Below are 13,438 nucleotides of genomic sequence, written 5' to 3'. Positions count from 1 at the left end.
AGAAACTATTATGTATGTTAAAACTAATTGAAATGACAAGTTATGGACCGGTCAATATTTGTTGGGGACTGGGACCGGAGCAAAATGCAGTAGGATACATACTTCCCTTCTTACATTCCGATAGCACTCCAAGTTCTCTTTTATATTTTCAGCACTGATAGGACAATAACCTTTTTTATTACAAATATATATCAATGAAGAAAACAATACAGCTAAAAGTTCTCCAAAGTTTTAATTCATACACAACTTATTTATTTTTTACAAACAATAATACTGTATTATTTCTATGCTGTCATACATGTCTAATTACTAATATATTGGGGAAACACACTTGCAACTGGCATGGGACATGAACTTTATTTTATAATTTAAGAAGATAGGACAAAAGTTTTCTTGTTAATTAAAAATTAAATTGAGAAATGTTCAATATAGTTGAAAATATGAACTGCACAGGTCCCTATCCCTCCATAAATAGTGACCGGTATTTGAATTATGACAGATGCATCAATATATGGACAGGAGAAGAAAAATTGTAGCTTGATTCGGTATGTGTGTTTTTGTTTTAGATTTTTTTTGTTTTTATGTCCGTTAATTTAATCTTCTTTCGAAATTGACATTGTTTAGAATTTGGAATGTCGCACATCAGACTTTCGGGAAAGCAGGGAAAAAATTAATACGCATCATGAAATGGCAAGGTTCAGAAACGTAAGTAGTGATAACATCAACAAAATGAAGTTCTTTAAATTCCAATGATATAAATGACCGTGGCTATTTATTCAAAATGTTGATCGATTTTCAACTTTCAGCTTGTATTGATAACGTTCAGACACATTATAACAAAGATATATGTCTAGAAAGAATACACAATACAAAGTCTAAAATAATCAACCTTTCTTTCTTATAAATATTTTTTTTAAAAGACCTCCAAAAAGTAAGTAAGTAATTTGGTAAATGTATCCACCGTACTAGATACAAAGACCAAAAAGGGGCAAATATCGGAATTATTGGAATAGTAAATTTTCTTAGTTTCAAAACGTGTCAATAGACAGTAAAGGCTAAAAACCCAAAGAAACAACGAAACAAAAACAAGGCTAAAACGACGCATTAATACAAGAAGGTTCATCAAAGAAGTCAAGATAATTAAAATCTGGTAAGAATACAAAACGTGTAAAAATCCTTATCCATTTACAATGGCAACCACTTTCAGTTTGTGTGGAATTCTATAGTATTGATTGTAATACAATCAACCATAAGCTGAATATAACATTGATTATAAGATTAAAAATATAACAAAAGAAAAGGAATACAATTAAAAGAAATATGTTATTTTAGAAAACAAGACCAAACAAATTTAAATACTGATCAGTAGAAATCACAGATCTTGACACAATTAAGATGTTGAAATATTAGTAGTTACATTAAAACATTATTATAAATAAATCATTGAAACAATTTAAAAAAAATACATCGGTCGGTTCTGATGATAAAAATATGAATACTTAGGGCACACACACTTTTGCCGATTTTCCAAATCACATTTATTTCTCAAAACCAAAGCCGCGGTGGACGTTTGCGCTTTTTTTAAACGGGAAATTTGTGCTATGGAAAATTGGTTACCTGTGCCTGACACCATCAATGTTTTCGACCTGTTTCTTTATTCGGGCTCTCGACCGGTTAGAGTAACATTTTTTTAAATAAAAAAAACCCCTTAACTCTATTTAATATAACACGTCATTTGATTTGATTTTCAGTTATAGATATAAGATTTTGCCGTTGAAAAGATCGTATGTTTAAGAGAGTTTTCTCTCTATTGATATGCATTCATTGACGATTATAGAAGTGTATATGAGATGTCGGCTGATATACTGTTATTTCAGTGTACTAGTAATATGAATATAAGTTAAATTTTTGATGTTGGAATGATGAATATCTATTTAAATTGGTGTTAATGTATCTGAAAATGCAGTCACTACGATCTATTTTTTTCCGTATATCATATATGAAGATATGATGTGGTTTTTTCCGTCTCGCATCTACAACCAATTAATTACATTAATATACTTGGTTATGCTAATGTTGTTAGCCATGCATATTTAACTATGCTGCTCAAGTCTGCCAAACAATCCTCACCGATGAAATTGAATCTTTTACTTCAGAGTTATTAAGCATCAGATAAGGTTCTCTTATGCAACAATTATACATGTTTCAAAAACATTATAGACTGCTACCAGAAACTAGGCGTTTCAAGGAAATAAACACAGAAAGTCGATATTGACATGTCCAATGGCAAAATTACAACTTTTGTGTTCTGTTATAAGTTGCATGATATTGTGTCTGGAAATTCGACATAACAAAACGCCCAGTGTATGGTCGACGCACGAGACCATAAAAAACGGCTAAAAAATCTAATAGAAATCGGCAAATTGAAAGTAAAAGACTTATCTGTCATATCGACCGTTGAACTAGCATCTGCAGTCCAGTTGCCGGTAATAGAGTGTAAGGTATATAATTCTTGAATCATTTGAATATCTACTTTGTCGATTCGATTAAAATAATTATTAACCATGATCTGAAAGGTCCATAGTTATAAAACAAATTATAGAAATATCCATCATAGTATATTACAAAGCGTAAATGAACACATGTTGCAATAAAATGAATTAACACTAGAAACATATTGTGGTCTTTATTCAGCCTGAATTAAGATCTCTACAAAGTAAAAGATATCTTAAATTCATAGATATATTAAGATGGTATGTTCGAACAATTCATCGTCAAGTACAGCAACGAACTAAACGAACGCAAAAAACCAACAAACAAGCAAAAACCAGAAACCCACAAACAAAAAGAAAAAGCATTTTAACAAAATGACCAAAAAAAAAACAAAACAAAACACAAAAACAAAAACAAAAAACAAAGAAAAAAAAAACAATCACCCCTAAATATTCAACTTTGCTTTTATAAGTACAAAATATGATTTTATAAAGGTTTCGTAGATTGTGTTTATTGTCGTTTTTTTGGGGTCTGTTACTGTAAGTGTCTTCCAACTCTACGGTTATTACCCTGATATTGCAATTTGTTTTTCGGAATTTCCTTTTGACTATTTTTTTTATCACCCTTCATATTAATTATAGTGTATGCATGTGTGAATGATAAAGACCGGCGGCAAACATTTGCTAGGTTTATAAAAGATCATTGAGAAGACAATAATGAAGTGAAATAAGGTGAACCCCAATGAAGCTAAAGGTAGACTTACTAGCACTACAAGTCTCACTGTAGTAATACTTTACAAGATCCATCTGATGTATAGTCTTTGTTCTGCAACTGAATAGTGAATGAATATTTGAAGGTAATGACATCAATTTAAAAGAACACATAAATATATATTAGAGACCTGTAGCAAGTCTGAGCAAAAGTATCCACTTACAGTTCGTGTGGAACTCTTTAGTTACAATACAGTATGGATATAGTGAATATGTCAAAGGAACAACACCACCATCGGGATGAAAAATGAAAAAAAAAATCCCTTATAGAACACAATCAAAATTACAGGATTTATTTTTGTTGCAAATTTATGAACTGCGTTCATGGAACAGCAAAAATACCCTGGTGGGGTGGAATAAGAGTAAAGAACCAAAATACAAAAAAAAAAAAATGGAACACAGTTATGAGAAATGTGTTTATTTTAGAAAACAAGAAGATCTAACAAAATCTAATACTGCTCAATCAAAATCATTGGACGGAAGAATATCATATCAGATTGGTAGTTAATACAGTAGTTAAATAAGAAAAATGAAATCAGTTAAGATATGCAATAGGCAAGCTCTGTGATAAAAGTTCTGATTTATTCTGGGATCACTTAAATGTTAAAAATGTACAATCATATAAAAATAATGTTAAAATAATGATCTGCAAGTATTACAGTTATAAAGTTAAAAAAATAACAAAATATAGAAATATTCATTATACAGCTATAAAAAAGAAGTCAAAAGTAAAGTTGTATCACAGACACTTCATGGTCCTCTAACACTTCGGAACTCCCAATTCATCTTGTCTTCAATTAACTGATTCTTGTGTGCATGTCTTGGATGAGCAGATCTTTTCTTCACAACTGTAAATAAAAAACAAGTACTATTTTAAAAAAAAGATAGCCGACGCAGTAAAATTCTCATTTCATTCAGGAAATAACACATGGCACACATTTTCAATTTTCAATACAGTTTTTTTCGAACGCCACTAAGTTATCAGTATTTGTCCAATCGGGGAACAGAATTGCGATCAGGTGACTTGCGTTTCAATGGAAAAGCGTCGATAAGGTCAAAGGGTAAAAAGTGAAACTATACCGACTGTGTCGAAAAAAGGTTTAATTTTTAAATATTGTAAGATTGTTATATAAAAAACCAGTTTGTTTTAAGCTAGTCAATAACATTTAAGACGCTTGTATTAATTAGACTTCTCTTGTCTTCAATTGACTTAATTTAGTGTGACAAAAGGAGTGGTTAATCAATTAACAAGCATCTACAGGTTACAGACCACCAATTCAACCAATGAGCATTTGGAACGTAGGCAAAAATAGTCCTACGCAGAAATTACCCCTGTTCCTCATAGTGCTGTGAAAAAAGTTCTCATCTTATTTAAAAAATTTAAACAGTTTCTGAAAGGAAAAACATTTCTGTACATTTTATAGGTGCATTTTGCTTCTTGTGATGTGAAGCCTAATCTCCATAATGATTTTTAAATATACCCCTATCTTGTGAAAACACTGGGATTTCCCATGCTATTTATAGACCCTTCACTTCCGGTGACCAGTACTGCACTGCAAGTCTGCTAACCCCACATGCCATTCTGAGGATTGTGAGCTGACATATGTAGAATCATGCTGATATATAGTCATCTGCAGGTTAAAGTTAAGGTAAAGTCCAGAGAAGCCATTGAATACTGTGAAATTAGCATAGAAGCCTATGGGAAGTGGAATTAGTGGTTTTTAGCCTTAAGATGAAGCCATGGCAAAATGAAAAGTTTCTTGAAATAGCTTTAAACTACTTGAAGGTCTTGTTAACTTTGCCATGAGAGGAATACACTACAAAAATCCTTCAAAATATGCATTTTTTTAAGTTATAGGTCCAAATTATGGAAAATTGGTCTTTTTGGCTGATTTTCATGTCCTATCTTGTAAAAAGTGTAGAAAATTTAGTAAAAATATCAAATATTAAACTTTGAGGGCTATATTTACCTAAATATGGTAGTAATAAGCACTTGAAATCAAGTTTTGTGTAGATTTGAGCAAAAATTAGGTTAGAAATGAGGAAAAACTCACTTTCATTACTGCGGTTAAGGCCATATAAGCATTCCCCTATGGCAACATGGAAAATCCATTATTGAGCACTTTTTTTGCTTTAGGTGCCCTTTACTGGTCATGTTCTAATGTGAAAACACTGTATTTACAAATTTAAAGCCAAATATATCACCTTTTGTGAAAATTTAAAGATTTAGGATTTTTGACATGTGATCAAGAAAAAGGGGGAGGCATGTCAGAAATAAATTTTTAAAAATAGACCAATTTCTCAGAAAATGATTACTTTTAAAACTATTTCTTCATTAATATTGTTAAAAAACAAGTTGTGATTGATATTTTTTATTTGAAAAGTCAGAAAAAGTTCTTTGCAAATATTTAATGCATTTCAGTATGGTAGAATATTTTCACTTTTTTGCTCGCACAACTTGGTTACCCTATATTTAAAAATCAAATATTTAAAAAAGTGCTTGTCACATTTCACTGAAACTTTGCAAATGCATTCAGTATGTGTGTAGGAAGATACCTGTATAGTTATTTATTTTTTCTAAGACAAAAAGTGACTCTTTAGGTTACAGACCACCAATTCAACCAATGAGCATTTGGAACGTACGCAAAAATAGTCCTACGCAGAAATTACCCCTGTTCCTCATAGTGCTGTGAAAAAAGTTCTCATCTTATTTAAAAAATTTAAACAGTTTCTGAAAGGAAAAACATTTCTGTACATTTTATAGGTGCATTTTGCTTCTTGTGATGTGAAGCCTAATCTCCATAATGATTTTTAAATATACCCCTATCTTGTGAAAACACTGGGATTTCCCATGCTATTTATAGACCCTTCACTTCCGGTGACCAGTACTGCACTGCAAGTCTGCTAACCCCACATGCCATTCTGAGGATTGTGAGCTGACATATGTAGAATCATGCTGATATATAGTCATCTGCAGGTTAAAGTTAAGGTAAAGTCCAGAGAAGCCATTGAATACTGTGAAATTAGCATAGAAGCCTATGGGAAGTGGAATTAGTGGTTTTTAGCCTACACCAAAAAAAAAAAAAACCATACAATGCAGTTCATCCATGTCCGTTATATGTAATGTCACTAAAGTGCCAAGCGCCCAGTATCTTTAACTTCCTAATTTATGCCTTTGAAAACAATAGTGGAGACAAAACTTAATTTAACTTACCGTGAGGGATGTCATGAATCTCAAAATCAGCGACGGTTTCTCTGGTATATTTAGGACATCCTGTGGTAGCAAATTCTTTGACAAATCCTTCTACTATTCCACTGACTGGCTCCTTGCTCTGCTGTTCTGATACGTAAATGTGAATATTGGTTACATCCTTGTTGTATAACATAGCAGTCTGAAATTAAACATACATCATAAGTTATCTAGACGACCTATCGTTAGTGATCCAGGATTCCTACCACAAGTGGGGTCACTTTCAAATATTGCTGTAAGTCCAATTCATTATTGGAATCAGTATAAAAACACTTAATATTACTAAAAATGTAAACTTGCAAGAAACCAGATAGAGGAAAAGTACAAAAATAGCATTAAAAATCGTAGAAGATGTATTTTCCACATTTCAGTTCTAAATTAAACACTTGCAGTCAGGAATTTCCAGTCCATTTTTAACATTTACATTGTGTCGAATTTTAATGAAAAAACATTGACACCTTTTGTTAGCAGTACGTGGTTGATAAGGTAATCAGCTCTTGGATAAAAACATAATAAAACACATGAACAGTAGACCTTTTGCAATTTACACGTAGTGTAATTAGACTGATAGAACACTATTGCGATATTGATAAAATTATTTAGATTTATTCAAATATGACTTTGATAAATTTTTTGTTTACTGTTTATTTTTAATTTTAAGAACCATTTAGCAGTTCGTTTTTATTTCATGTTGAACACCTACTGTCCTTGTGTTAATATATTCAGTAAGTGACAACTGTCAAAGAGGGTCTGCAGTCCTACCACAACATTTGTTACTCCCGTAGTGGTATTAATTCAATGTGGATCCTGAAAAATTCGAAAGATCTTTTGGAGACAATCAGTTCAAGACTATTATCTGAATATAATAGCATTAAAACCTATGATTTTTCAACACTGTATACTTCTATTCCCCATACTCAGTTAAAATCCCGACTTAAAAACATTATACATCGTTGTTTTTCCAAAAAAGATGGTACACCTAGATACAAATATATATTTCTTGGTAGAGATTCCTCATACTTTGTAAGAAATAATTCCAAATCATCTTCCAAATATACAGCGGAAGATGTTTACAAAATGCTGGAATTTTTAATCGACAACATATTTGTCCAGTGTGGTGGACGTGTTTTACAACAAACGATCGGCATTCCAAATGGGAACAAATTGTGCTCCTTTACTTGCTGACCTATTTCTTCGCTCTTATGAGGCTGACTTTATAGCTGATTTGATCAGAAAGAAAGAATATCGTTTGGCTAGATCCTTCAATCTCAGTTTCCGCTATATAGATGACGTATTATCTTTAAACAATCCTAATTTCGGGGATTTGATACATCGCATCTACCCAAAAGAACTCGAGATAAAGGATACTACAGACACTGTGAAGTCAGCCTCTTATCTTGACCTACACTTAGAAATCGATGGTAAAGGAAAACTTTTGACCAAACTTTACGACAAACGTGATGACTTTTCATTCAAAATTGTCAACTTTCCTTTCATCTGTGACAACATCCCTTCGGTTGCTGCGTATGGAGTATTCATATCACAACTCATACGTTATGCCAGAGCTTGCCGAAACTACGCAGACTTTTTGTATCGCGCTAGAACTCTAACAAATAGGCTTCTGGAACAGGGTTATGTTGCTACAAGATTGAAGTCATCACTACAGAAGTTTTATGGTCGTCATCATGAACTCGTGGATGGTTATGATGTATCCATCAGCATCATGAAAACTGATTTATTCGACGGGTCATAGTTTGCCTTTCCTCGTTTGTCTACCCCGGACTTGACTTTTTATGAGCAACTCGGCGGGTGTTTCTAGAAAAGCAGAGGACGCTTACCCTACCGGTGCACCTGGTCCATGCTCCCAGTTTTTAGTGGAGTCCGAGTTGCTCATTTACTTTTGTTACTTTGTATGTATGATTTTAGTTACTTTATGTTCTTTGTTGTGTGTGTCTGTTTTCCATGTCTGGTCTTTGTCCCTGGATTATATTCTTTTGATTACCGCTGTAACCTTGATTCCCTTGATTCCTCTTTTAAATCGCAGAATTGTAGAACTAAACTCATATATGTGATTATTGTGCTTCAAGATTAAAGTCATCACTACAGAAGTTTTATGGTCGTCATCATGGACTCGTGAATCGTTATGGTGTATCCATCTTCACCATGAAAACTGATTTGTTCAACATGTTTTCCTTGCCTATTCCGTTTATCCCAGATTTAACTTTTTTATAAGCACTCGGTGGGTGTTTCTAGAAAAGCAGATGACGCTTACCCTATTGGTGCATCTGGTCCAAGCTCACAGTTTTAGTGGAGTCCGAGTTGCTCATTTACTTTTGTTACTTTGTGTTATTTCGGTTCTTTTATGTTCTTTTTTTTGTGTTATCCATGTCTGGTCTTTGTCCCTGGATTACATTCTCTTGATTTCCGCTAGAATCGTGGTTCCCTTGATTACTCTTCCATTACACTTCACTGCCAAATCTGACAGACAACCCGCGTTATTAAATGTCCAAAGATAATTGCAATCATGATTTAACCAAACGAATTTTCCCTGATATTATGAAATATGCCTTTACAAAAATGGTTGGATACCATATCTACATAAATCTCCTTTTACCTATAAGGCCTTTTCAACAAATTCTCTACATGGAACTCCTTTTACCTGTAAGGCCTTTTTCATCGAAACGATATCAGCCTCACCAGCAACAAAGAAATGCACCCTTCCTTTGGCATTGATAGCATAGATCTCATCCAAAATCTGTACTACCGGTGAAGGGTTCTCCTCGGAGGAATAGATCATTTCTTGGACACTTTTTGTAGGATCGGGCCTGAACAGCCTCTTCACAGATGGCACTAGAAAGTAGAAAAATAAAGGAAATTAGTATTGGCTAAGGACCACAAAGACTCCTACTAATGCCATACTAAGTATTACAGCACCAAAAATTAAACCGAAAAGAACAGCTTGAAGTCCATTTACAGTGATCATAGAGTGTTTGGCTTTTAGTGAAATTCATGAGCAGAACTACCCATTTAAGATAGCTTATAGTAAATATTTTTAGAAAATGAAGGATCCATATCCAAACTTACATGATATATGTTACACAAATTACAAAAAATACATTTGTACAACCAAATGATTAGCAGAGCGTGACTATGAAAAAAATATTTACTCAGTATTGAGAACAAAGGTGCCTTCTCCAGACAATGATGTCCACCATTACAAGCGTACTGACGTAATTGGAGATTGTCGCGTGGGTAGAATGCTGTGACGTCTTTGTCATCATTCATCATTTCAAACGGCAGCCAATGAAGCAAGTTGTTGCAGTGTTTTAACTTTTGTTCGTATATGGCTCCTGCAAACAACATTTAATAATCAAACTAAGGATATGTAAGAATGTACGTACGAAAGGGTAGTAGTAAAAAGGAAGTATCACTCGGTTAAGGAAAGCTATATTTTATATAACCTAGTTGGCAAAGTGGTCTAGAGCGTTGGACTTAGTGCAGGCGGTGTTGCCATTGATATCAGAGAAGAGAAGGGGTTCGAATCTTGATGAGGGAGCTACCAAATTTGCAATCAATTCCTACATTTCCTGTAGACTGAAATAGTACCTTCTAAGCAAGTTCCACAAATTCCGAAACAGTTATCTAGAGCTTCTTTGACTTCCGATTCATTCCTGTAGATGTGTTTCCTGTTAGTTTCTCGCCATATTTCTACCACTTCCTCCAACAGGTGTTTAGCAACCTGGTTACAATGCGTAGTACTGGTTGTGGGGACACATTCGTTTCCTGTAGAACGCCTTCTTCGTCTTTTCTTTCTCTTTGAGATTTCTGGCTCTTCATAATGGTAGGAGTTGGACTGTTTTGCCGGGGGATGTGCTAGGGAACACGCCTCTGTTAAATCATCTGGATCTACTATACGGTATTCTGTGGTAAAATATAGAACAACACATATTTTAATGACTGGGTTCACTTTGTTATGTTTTGGTAATTGCTGAAGTTAACCAAGATTTTTTTTCATAATTGCTTTTTCGAATGTTATTCTAGTATCTAAAAGTATTTCGTACACTACTCTCACAGGAAGGCCATAATTAATCAATATGATTATTCAATAAAAGATGATAAACAACCTACTGTTTGCTAGTTGTGCTCTTTCTTCCATAAAGTCTTGGTAAGCCTCTAACGATGCAAAACCAGTTGGGATATAATCAGTCTTTTCGACCCATAGATCGAATATGTCTCTAATGTCTACAAACACACTGTCTTTGTAGATACCAATGCCTACTGCCTCGGAATCACTAGTAGAGTAATTAAAGATTGGAGAGCACTGTTCCACAGCCTTCTGAGCAAGTCTGTGTGTAGTGTATGCATCTCCAGTACCGTTCTTGTACCGTATCTGCATTGCTACACCCAGAGTGTGTGTGTCGTATCTGTTATCTAGTATGTCCATAATGGCTGCCTGCTCAGGGTTGGAGATGTAACCTCGGATGACTTCTATTTCGATATCTGCATATAACAACAAGACTTGCACAATAGTTTCATATGATTAATAATACAATGGATTAACATTCGTATTCCTGTCTAAAACATAGAATATGATTACTAAAAAAAACCGAATATATTTATTAGGATTGGAAAATAACCAATTCTACTGATAAAAATATGAACTAAAAGTAATTGACAATTTCTTTTCTGCAATCGTTCTACTTACCTTCTTCAACATTCTTGTTTTCGTTATAAACAATAGCAGAATAACAGTTTATAAGTCTGGGGTCTAATCGGAAATATCTGTACTCTGGATCCTGAGACTTAAACATACCGACTGTGGCATTATCTCCCAACTTAATATCCTCCTGTTAGAACACAAAACAAATACACTATTATCATCTAATACTATAAACTGTTGTGTAATTATTTTGCACAGTTGTATTATGTGACTTTATGATCAATTTGATATAATAAAGATTACATATGACAACATTATTTCCCTTTACTTCTGTCACACAGAGCATACTTTAGTGCAACACCTTTATATTGCTGCCAGCTGAACAACTTTGTATGGTATATTGCCCTATTACTAAAATCAAACATAGTGCATGTATAATGTACAACTAGGCCAAACAAAGTATACTTAAAATATTAACTTTTGCACAAAAACATACCGTTATTCTATCCATTTTGTCAAATAGAGCACACTTTTATATTTTCCTTATGCTTTAATTGTTATCGTACAGACCAACGGCGACCAATGTTTCATATATGGTCAATCAGTATATATCTCCAAATGACCCTTACCATCTACTAAAATCACCCAAAGCATATTTCAATAGGATAATTTATCCTCCTACCAATTGTATTAAACAGAGCACAAATTTTCTTCCAACGGCTGTGAATTGCTACATAGAATAGCCTAACAAAACTAGAAAAAAATACGAGCAAATATCACTTACTAATACCAGCGCATTGCAGTCCGTTTAGAATATAAATATCAGTATAAATCATGACACCCTATCCGTCAGATCAAACAAAATCAGAGGTACAAAATGGCATTATGTCATGAAGAATCAGTGCAAATTTCACCAAGCAGTTTCAAATGAGTTGCAGATGGGAATATCCCACGATTGACATCATGTGATTGAGAGAGAGTGAAAGTTTCATCTTCTATTCGGCAGTTTTGGGGGAGTTGCGGGTGAAAACTTTCGACAAGTGATGAACAACATGGCCACTTTTCATATTGGGTGTATTATGATGGAGGCTTCCAGTGTTATAAAAGAGTTATACCTAAAATAGGTATCATTTTAAGATATATTTCCCTGTCAAATCTGCCAAATAGAGCACATTTCAGAAAAATAACATTTTATTCCTCAGAAATCTTTCGAACAGAGCATCTGTACCTTTAATATGTGTACCACTTTGTTAGTATCAAATAGAGCATACAAAGCATATTTAAATAACATACTTAAGTATACCAACTTTTTCTGTTTCCACTACTGTCAAACAGAGCACACTTGAGTTTTATGCTTTTGTCACTGTAAAACAGCACAGTTCAGTGTGTTAACTTACGTAACCACTACTGCCAAACAGAGCACTATTTTTTTTTAATTCTACTACTGATACTTAGTATAATCCAGTACTATCCTTCAACTACGATTGAACAGGTTATAGCACACTATAATACCTGGTTTTACCCACAATTTCTATATGCCGACAATTTTAGTGGTATCTAACATTCCGTTTTTCACCTAAATATTGCCGTTTGCTTTGAGGACTTTCCCTTTTGACTATTCAAACTGACTGCTGCCCAAAGTTTGGTAATTTTGCTAAGTACTATTACTTACTCTTCCACTACTGTCGAACAAAGCATATTTAGCATCAATCTCGCTCTCTTTAAAACCTGAAGGTAGTGAATAGAACGACGCCTTTAAAGCAGGAGGTTCTACGCCCATCAACTGTATGTTTTTAAACTGAATCATATTGGCAATTTCTCCCTTCATTTTCTTTACAGCCAGAAGAAGTTGTGAGCCTACATAATAAAAAAATCAAACATTTCGTCATCAAAGGTTATACAAATACTAAAGCACTTGAAAGTAGATTTTCAATTTAAATCAGTTCTTGTCATTAAGAGAAAACATTTGAAATTTTGATGTCAACAAAGAACCCAATCCTAACCAATTATGTACCTCGGAATATCCATAAACTTTCCTGTAATTATAACACCGTATCTCATTTATTTCATTAAGACAAAATAAGTACTAATAAAACAGAATGATGTTGAGTTGGATACCGGTTTGTGACTGTTACGATTTGAATAGGTTTCCGATCTTTCATTGGTTGGATTTATTCATATTCATTTTTTTGTTGTCACCTGTAAATGTTAACATGTTTGAGATAGGAATCAGCTTAAGGTACTAGTCAACAAAACAGTCTACTG

At 33.6% G+C, this 13,438-nt stretch overlaps 1 protein-coding gene across 1 annotated transcript in view; it reads right to left on the bottom strand.

The window, feature by feature from the left end:
* Nucleotides 1–3,665: 3,665 nt before the first annotated feature.
* The window catches only part of LOC148619098 (uncharacterized), a 21,357-nt gene continuing 11,584 nt past the window's right edge, over nt 3,666–13,438 (bottom strand). Inside the window, exons 10-17 of the mRNA XM_088578640.1 lie at nt 12,846–13,030; nt 11,219–11,360; nt 10,642–11,013; nt 10,120–10,434; nt 9,681–9,863; nt 9,173–9,363; nt 6,478–6,655; nt 3,666–4,111 (exon numbers count right to left, since the gene is read on the bottom strand). Of these exons, the coding sequence (XP_088434766.1) occupies nt 4,014–4,111; nt 6,478–6,655; nt 9,173–9,363; nt 9,681–9,863; nt 10,120–10,434; nt 10,642–11,013; nt 11,219–11,360; nt 12,846–13,030 (1,664 nt within the window). The 3' untranslated portion in view covers nt 3,666–4,013. The remainder of the gene's footprint in view (nt 4,112–6,477; nt 6,656–9,172; nt 9,364–9,680; nt 9,864–10,119; nt 10,435–10,641; nt 11,014–11,218; nt 11,361–12,845; nt 13,031–13,438) is intronic.

This window comes from Perna viridis, chromosome 4 (genome assembly GCF_037379345.1).
Source record: "Perna viridis isolate PV_CMFRI_1.1 ecotype Kerala chromosome 4, ASM3737934v1, whole genome shotgun sequence".
In the NCBI taxonomy this organism is placed as follows: Eukaryota; Metazoa; Mollusca; class Bivalvia; order Mytilida; family Mytilidae; genus Perna; species Perna viridis.
Note: the sequence above shows the minus strand (reverse complement) of the source record. Positions and strands in the feature narration are given on the sequence as shown.